The sequence below is a fragment of the Trichosurus vulpecula genome, chromosome 4, assembly GCF_011100635.1.
Source record: "Trichosurus vulpecula isolate mTriVul1 chromosome 4, mTriVul1.pri, whole genome shotgun sequence".
In the NCBI taxonomy this organism is placed as follows: Eukaryota; Metazoa; Chordata; class Mammalia; order Diprotodontia; family Phalangeridae; genus Trichosurus; species Trichosurus vulpecula.
In genome coordinates, this window is record NC_050576.1 from 247,220,067 (window position 1) to 247,229,121 (window position 9,055).

At 43.1% G+C, this 9,055-nt stretch overlaps 1 protein-coding gene across 1 annotated transcript in view; it reads right to left on the bottom strand.

Moving 5' to 3' along the window:
- SPATA16 (spermatogenesis associated 16) overlaps positions 1 to 8,567 on the bottom strand; it is a 235,750-nt gene extending 227,183 nt beyond the window's left edge. The window contains 1 exon segment of the mRNA XM_036755681.1: positions 7,959 to 8,567. Within this exon segment, the coding sequence (XP_036611576.1) occupies positions 7,959 to 8,567 (609 nt within the window).
- Positions 8,568 to 9,055: the final 488 nt, after the last annotated feature.

A 9,055-nucleotide genomic window follows, 5' to 3' on the forward strand; every position in this document is an offset into this window, starting at 1 on the left:
GTCCAATGTAATAAAAACACAAGTTGGATCAAATGAGAGGGGAAACCTCGCATGTTGTTAGCTTAATATCACAAATAGATGAACGGTTATGTCAGGAAAGGGGACTGAAAATAGCTTTTCTGCAAAATGGAAAATGGAGGGCTACATGAGATTCATAACTATTGGCTCAAATGCTTCATGGATTACTAACAATGCATTTCACCAGCTTCCTTGCAGATATAAAATTGATCTCATCTTTCTTAAGAGAATACATCACTTATGTACTCCAACAAGCCTATAACTACAAGCCAAATATGAGTTTCTATTCTTTATTAAAAAACAAAAACATTCGCAACCTGTATCACTTAAAAAAAAAACCCTATAAACACTAGATAGCTAAGACCGTGTCAAAACGTGCCTATGGTGTAAAAAAGGAGCTTATTATCAGTTGACCATCACTGAACAACCCAATGATAATCACTGACCAACCTAACCCAAAGCACTGTAACAGGTATACTGTTCATATGGATTCTCAAAATGCCTTTGTCTCAATTCCTCACTCATGGCTTATTTAGGTCATATATATATATATATACACATATGTATATTTATATGTATATGTATATATATAATATATATATATATATATATATATATATGAATATATTAAAAAGACTGAAATGAGAACTTTGCAGAGGGAAGCAGGTCTCCAGCCCAGGACAGCCTGGATGGTCCCCGGGAAGGGTCTATCGCACGGTACTGGGAGCAGAGCACAGCTCAGCATGGACCATGTCAAGATAGACCAGACTGGGAGTTCGGAGGAGCAGGCCTGAGGGCCATGAATCATTGAGCTGTGGCAGTTAGAAGACTTCTCAACCCACAAACACCAAAGACCGCACAGCAGGCTAGTGGGAAAACTTCTGGATCTGGGTGAGAGAAGTGAGCAGTCCAGCCCCACCCTGGGGGTGGTGGAGGTGGTGTGGCGGGAGCAGAAGGAAGCTATGGCGGCTGGTTCCAGAGCTCCAGCAAGGGCTGCTTCTGGCCTGAGATCCACCCAGTGGGAGGAATCATGTGGCAGATCAGAGCAAGAGTGAAGGGAGCACTTTGTTGGTGCAGAGGCAGGGTTCTTCTGCTTTGCTCTGCTTGGATCTGGGTTGCAGTCCTGTTTGGCAGTTCTTGGGGGAGGAAGAGCACTGCTGTGACAGAGCTTGCAGTGACAGTGGAGGAGAAGTAGCTCTGAAAACAGCAGTGCATCTCCTAAAGCTTGGGACAAAGCACTCTCCACTCTGAAGGCAGTTATACCCTGACAAAAAGCTCAAGAGTCAAGTAGCTGGCTGGGAACATGAGCAGCAGATGGCATAAAAGGACTCAGACTCAGACTCAGACTATAGAATCTTTTTTTTTTTTGGTGACAAAGAAGATCAAAACATGCAGCCAGAAGAAGTATACAAAAAGCCTCCAAGAAAAATATAAATTGGTCTCAGGCCATGGAAGAGCTCAAAAAGGATATGGAAAAGCAAGTAAGAGAAATGGAGGAAAAACTGGGAAGAGAAATGAGAGTGATGCAAGAAAATCATGAAAAACAAGTCAACAACTTGCTAAAGGAGACCCAGAAAAATACTGAAGAAAATAACAGCTTAAAAAAATAGACTAACCCAAATGTCAAAAGAGCTCCAAAAAGCAAATGAGGAGAAGAATGCCTTGAAAGGCAAAGAGAAAAGGAGGTCCAAAAGACCACTGAAGAAAATACCACCTAAAAAGTCAGACTGCAGCAAGTGAAAGCTCGTTGACTTTATGAGAAGTCAAGAAATTATAAAACAGAACCAAAGGAATGAAAAATGGAAGACAATGTGAAATATCTCATTGGAAAAAACATTGACCTGGAAAATAGATCCAGGAGAGATAATTTAAAAATTATTGGACTACCTGAAAGCCATGATCAAAAAAAAAAGAGCCTCAACATCATATTTCAAGAAATTATCAAGGAAAACTGCCTAGCACCAGTGGGTAAAATAGAGTTCCCAGGTCAAGGAGAAAAAAAAATACTGCAAGCAGCCAGAAAGAAACAATTTGAGTATTGTGGAAACGCAATCAGGATAACACAAGATCTAGTAGCTTCTACGTTAAGGGATTGAAGGGCTTGGAATATAATATTCTGGAGGTCAAAGGAGCTAGGATTAAAACCAAGAGTCACCTACCCAGCAAAACAGAGTATAATGCTCCAAGGTAAAATATGGATTTTCAATAAAACAGAGGACTTTCAAGCTTTCTCGATGAAAAGACCAGAGCTGAATAGAAAATTTGACTTTCAAACACAAGAATCAAGAGAAGCATAAAAAGGAAAACCAGAAAGAGAAATCATAAGGGACTTACTAAAGTTGAACTGTTTTGTTTACATTCCTACATGGAAAGATGAGGGCACAGGGTGAGTTGAATATGAAGGGATGCTATCCAAAAATAAAATAAAATTAAGGGGTGAGAGAGGAATATATTGAGAGAGGGAGAAAGGGAGAGATAGAATGGGGTAAATTACCTCGCATAAAAGTGGCAAAAAAGGAAGGGCAGGGCAGGTGAGGGGGAATGAGTGAATCTTGCTCTCATCGGATTTGACCTGAGGAGCAAAAAATACACATACTCAATTGGGTATCTCACCCCACAGGAAAGAAGGAGGAAAGAGATAAAAAGGGGGGATGATAGAAGGGAGGGCAAATAGGGAGAGGAGGTAATCAAAAACAAACACTTTCGAAAAGGGACAGGGTCAAGGGAGAAAATTGAATAAAGGGGGACAGGATAGGAAGGAGCAAAATATAGTTAAGTCTTTCACTACATGATTATTGTGGAAATGTTTTGCATAATGATACATGTGTAGCCTATGTTGAATTGCTTGCCTTCTTAGGGAGGGTAGGTGGGGAGGGAAGAGGGGAGAGAATTTGGAATTTAAAGGTCTAAAAGCGGATGCTCAATAAAAGTTCTTTTTGCATACAACTGCGAAATAAGATCTACAGGCAATGGGGTACAGAAATCTATCTTGCCCTACAAGAAAGTAAGGGGAAAGGGGATGGGGCAGGGAATGGAGTGACAGAAGGGAGGGCTGACTGGGGAACGGGGCAATCAGAATATATGCCATCTTGGAGTGGGGGGGAGGGTAGAAATGGGGAGAAAATTTGTAACTCAAAATCTTGTGGAAATCAATGTTGAAAACTAAAAATATTAAATAATAAAATATGAAGAAGAGGGAAAAAAAGACAGGACTCATAAGCCTGAGGCATTTCTAGAAAAATTAACACTTCCTTTCCAAAAAAAACGTAAAATATCAATAAACCATTCTGGAGCACACAGTCAACAGATCAAAACTCTTTAGAAAACTTCTGGAGCAGGCAGACATTATTTTCTAAGCAGCTGTAAAGGCTAGTTAACACGCACGCATCATTGAGTTGGTCTGGTCTGGGTAACTGAAATTGAATTACTTACAGACAGAGCCTATGAAACGGTTACAATTCAAGAATGGAATCAAAATTCCTTCCACGGGCAACATCCATGTGGAATCCAACAACAACAGTTGACAGAGAAGGATCAATCACATTTCTGAGTCAAGCCAATTTGCTTGTGGAGATGGAGGGGTTTATCATGACATTTCAAAACCAGTCTATTGTCACCAGTAATTACACATAGATTATCCTAAGAAGCCTGATGACTGTACAGACTTCAAGGTGTCTTGGAGAACCCATCCAATAAACTGTAGTGAAATCAGATCACTGTCACAGACTGAAACAGTAAGGCAACGATAACACTGTAGATGATCACTGTCAAAATGCCTATGTAGTTCTGTATCTCAAAGCATACGAGCCTCTCCACATAGAAGGCGGAAGAAGTGAACCATTTACTCAGACAGCAGAGAACCATATCCCATAACCAAATGCTCAGCTCCCACAGCCAGTCAGTCTACTTCATCATAACAGCAAGGAACCCAAAACATTCCATACAGAATATCACAACATGGAGCCTCACCATCCCAAAACCTCTCCAACCCCCTGATGGGGTCTTCCTCAAAACAAACTCACAGTACAGCCAAGTCAGCCTGTTCAGTTCTAACAATCACGAGGGCGGCCTTTAGCAGCCATTAGAAGTCATAACATCTCTCTCTCTCTCTCTCTCTCTCTCTCTCTCTCAGCATTTCCTGTGACATTGCTTCCTTTTCCTGTCAGGAAGCTCCTTCCACCACATATGTCTTAGGCTTCCTATGACATAAGCAGGTCACACGGCCTATTAATGGATGGGAGACATCTTTAAATCTAATTGCTACTACATAGACCAAACTGCTCTCTAAAATCGTCTGAAAAACATCAATCTATTAAAAATAATATTTTAAATAGGAGTCACTACAGCAAATTCTTGTGATATTTAAGCTCACGGAATGTGATGCTTTTGCAATATAGAGACCTACCAGAAGAGATCAACATCACACGGGGACTGGATTAAAGCACAGGGTCTGTGCTTAGCATTCCTGTTGTCCTATGTGGTACTAGGGTGGCATTCGGGATGTTTCCATGAAATCACAGAAGACGAGCTTATATCTCAGTACTTTTCGTCAACTACAAAAGCATTTATTCTATCCACTTGGGCAACAGTCCCTAAAACATGGAATTTTTAAAAACAGCAAGATAGTGACTTGTCACAGGATTGTTTCTATCTGAATTCCATAGAAAAAGAGTAGCGTAGAGAAAAATAGGGTCACACAGGATGGACAGTCATGGATGGACTGAGATCAGCACTGTTTTAGGGAACATCCAAAGTGATAAGATTATAGACCTACAAAGAAGTATCTTCTGCTAAGGGTTTTTAACCTGGGGTCTATGACCTTGTTTTTATTTTTTAATATATTTTCATAGTGGTATTGAAATATAACTGATTTCCTTTGTGATCTTTATGCATTGAAAAACATGGTTCTGAGAAGGTGCCCACAGGCTTCATCAGTGTGACTGCCAAAGGGGTCCAGGATACATGGGAAGAAAAGTTAAGAATCCCGATCTACTCTCTGATCACTTGTCTTGAGTCATTATTATCTCCACTGGCAGGACAGGTGTTTTCACTGTCAGGTTCTTGGGCAACAACAATTGGGGATGTGACTCATTTTCCAAGTTTTAGATGTCCTTGTGGAGAGACAATAAAAAGAGGCCCAGCCTGGGAGGGAGGATACTTAGGTTCTGGTCCTGATTCTTCCACTTACAAGCTGTGCTGTTTTCGCCTCTGGGGCCCAGTTTCCTCTCTGACGTTCTAAGGATGGGAGGTTTAGGGGATTCACTCTGCGTTCATGAAAATGATTTAGCATACTTCTAGGATTCCAATCGGAATTCTAATTTATACACTTGGTGGAGTTCAACCAGACATAAATCCGATAAGAAGAGCTTAAAAAACCTGGGTCGTTTGCGGCTTTTCCTGATCTTGGAATAACACAGGGGAAGCCTAATTCCTCATCAAATTCTTAGTGCTATTTGAACTGTCATGAACATTTTCTTTCACTTAACAGGTTGGTCTTTTTGCCTTTTTGGAGTAAGAGAGCAAAGGAGCAGGTAGAGATGCTGGACTCTGACAGAAACTGCAGCAGGATATGTCTTTGAATTTGACCTCTGTCACTCAGAATGTGTGACCCCGGGCAAGTCAATGAGTCCCAGTTTCATAGTAGGTGAGATGAAGACCCTCATGCCTGCGGTAACCCCCTCGAAAACTCATTGTGAGGATCAGGGGAGAGCATGTGTATAAAGCGCAGCCCTGCCGAATTCTGCTTGTGAATGCTGCAAGGCTGACTCCTCCATGTCACAAAGTCAGCTGCATACAGGCGTGGTCATCCCCAAGCCTTCTATTTCCATGTTCCTTTATCTAATCACATTCTTTTATCATTCGACCTCTTTCTATGTCTCATTACCTCAATCCTATTCTTCATCCTCACTGTGATGTGTCTTCACCCCACCCTTAGTAATTTACCTGGCCATCAGCCTCTTGCTTTCCTGGTCTTGACCCGTGGCTGAAACAGTTTAATTCTACACTAGGCTCTACTCTTGACTCCCCTTGTCCCTCGTCCAATCACATTTTGCCCAAACCCAACCCACCATTCATTTCTCCATCTCCCACTCATGTGCTGCTGTGTTTCTGAACAAGGCAAGTCTTTCACTTCTCCCTATCCTAATCACCACAGCAGTGATTACAAGCCTTCTCTTCTCAAGTTTCTCATGACCTGTAGGGTTAACATACTCGGTATTATTTTCATGGACACCTCAGGGAGCTGCCATCCTCAGTGTGGACGGGTGCATGGGCTAGTCACGGTAGCATACTTTGTAATTCTAACTCATGGAGCTTCTGAGACTGGCAGATCTCTTGAGCCAGTGCTGAGATGCTGACGATGTGTCTATACTACGTTTGATATCAGTATGAAGAATCTTTGGGAATATGGGACCAGCAGGCAGTCTAGAGGGGAACGAACCAGCCTAGGTTTGAAATGCAGCAGGTCAAACCTCCGGTGTTAATCAGTCGGTGGATCAAGTCTGTGAGTAGCCCCTGCATTCTAGCCTGGGTAAGATGGGAAGACCCGATATTAAAAAAAAAAGGTAGGGAGGAAGCCTTGGAGATGAACAAGGATACGCACATAGCTACAGATACAGATATAGATATATAGACACACATACACACAGTTGTGTATCGTGCATATGTATATTTGTGTGTGTGCACATGTGTGTGTAAATTATACACATACATGGATATAGTATAATGTCCAAGGTTCCTTCTTTGTTTAAAAGTTTACAAAACACTGAGTACAAATTTTCTCATGTATAGGAATAATTGTATATACATACATATTGCTTCATATGTAAGCAATGCAGGTATATTGCTTCAAACATACATGTATATTGTGTATACTGTAAATATGTGTGTATGTATATACATATATAGTCAAGGTCTGCACAGTGCTTTATAGACATCATCTCATACGTGTGCATATATGCACATGCATGCATGTGTATACATATGTGTACATGTGAACATTACATCTATGCATTTATACTTATACATGAGAAAATGTATATAGAGTGTTTATAAACCTTAAAGCAAAGCAGGGACCTTGGACATGATGCTGTATTTTGCACATACATACACATATATACATGTATACACAATTCACATACATGCATAGATACACAGTTGCGTACACACTATAAATATGCATATTCATATACACGTGCATTGTGTGTGTAGGATGAACCTGTGATTTCACTGACATATGGAACTCCTGGATGAGGACGCTCTATCAATGGAAGCTGACACTTTCTACACGATAGGGAATCTCTGAAAGTCGCCTGGGGCATGGAGAATCACCAGCCCAGCAGGTGCAAGAGCGGGGATTTGAAGCCACACCCTCCTGACTGGGAGACTAAACTCTTATCTACCACATCTTGCCTCTCAAAGCAGTATATAAATGGCAGCTGTTATTGTGGTGGTGGTGGTGGTGGTGGTTCAATTAGCCCGAGTTTGTGATTTCACTGGCTTAGGGAACTCCGAGTATGGAAATTCCATCCACTGGACCACAGATTTAGAGCTGGAAGGAACCTTAGAGACCTTCAAGTCCAACATCCTCGTTTCACAGATGAGGAAATTGAGGCAGAGAGGTGATTTTTTTTTTTTTTTACATTTCCAGAGGGTGTCTGAAGCAGGATTCAAACTCAGGTCTTCCCAGCTCCAAGTCCAGTAGCCATAACATTTAGAGTCTTAGAGCGTCGCCTTGGGACACAGAGTAAGTGATTTGTCCCCTGGGTCTTTCTCACTTTAGGGTGCCACCCTCCCTCTCACGCATCACCATGTTTGTTAGTTTGCAGGTACTCATCCCTGGCTGTATAGGCACAGCGTCCTCCACTGCCCCTGCCACATTCAATGACCTCCTCCCCTCCGCCACCCTCCGTCCCCGATCCGCCGCGTCTTAATTTCCATACCTCGAGGGCTGTTCTGAACTGCCCCGCCGCCATGGCGTACTTCTTCTGCCTGTAGCAGGTGCTGGCGTCCTTCAGGGCCACCTGGAGCCACCTGTCCATCTGGGGCAGAAAGCCGAAGCGAGGCGCGCTCACCGGGCCCACCATGTCGGCCGCTTCGCAGGCGGCCGGAGAGCCGCCGGACACCAGCGACTCCACGAACTCGTAGGTGACGTCTTCCTCGTCGATGTAGACCAGCTTCATCTCCACGTCCATGACGTTCTTCAGAGGGATGTGGGGCAGAGCCATAGCCATCAGCGGGCTCTCCGGCTCGCCGCCCCGGGCTTCCCTCTTGGGCGGCGGGGGCTTTTCCTCGCTCTCCGTCCTGCGCTTGAGCCCGCCTCTGTCCGGCTCGCTGCTCTGCTTCTCCTTCAAGGCCTTTGTCGTCTTGACCCTCTCGCTGCCCATCTCCCCCTGCTTCTCCAAGGGGCAGCTTCTCTTCATTTCCTGGGGCATGTCGGGGGCGTGGAGGGGGCTGGACAGCGCCACAATCTTCTTGCTCACGTTCATCTTCAGATCGTGGCAGGTCCTGCTCCCGACATTCTCCAGACACCGGCTGCTCCCCGAGTCCATCGGATCTCCTGAGTAGTCCTATGGGGAACTGGGGAAGAATTGTTAAAAACCGGTTAAAACCATCCAACCGTTTGAGCCGCTGACACGATCCCCTTACACCCACTGCTTTATTCATCAAATGTAATCACATTAGATACAAACCTCCGGCTATAGCTTTTGCTGACTTATTCCTTTACCTACGGCAGTATGTTTCAATAATAAAAAAAGCCCTCAAGAAGTTGTTTTCAGAAATACCTTTCAGAAAATATCTTAAAAATAATCATCCATAGCCAAACAACAACATCTACTGTTCATTTTTATGGGGTGCAGAGATGCACCAAATGGGAAGGTCTTAGGCACATCAGCTGAGGACAAAAAAGACAAAATATCCATCTTGATATTAATTTCCTCAAAAAGGCAGGTGGCCTAGAACTCATTATAAAATATACCACTCACCTGCATAATAGGCTTTGGAGGAGAAAGAATTCTCTTAGCCACAGCTGGTGCCA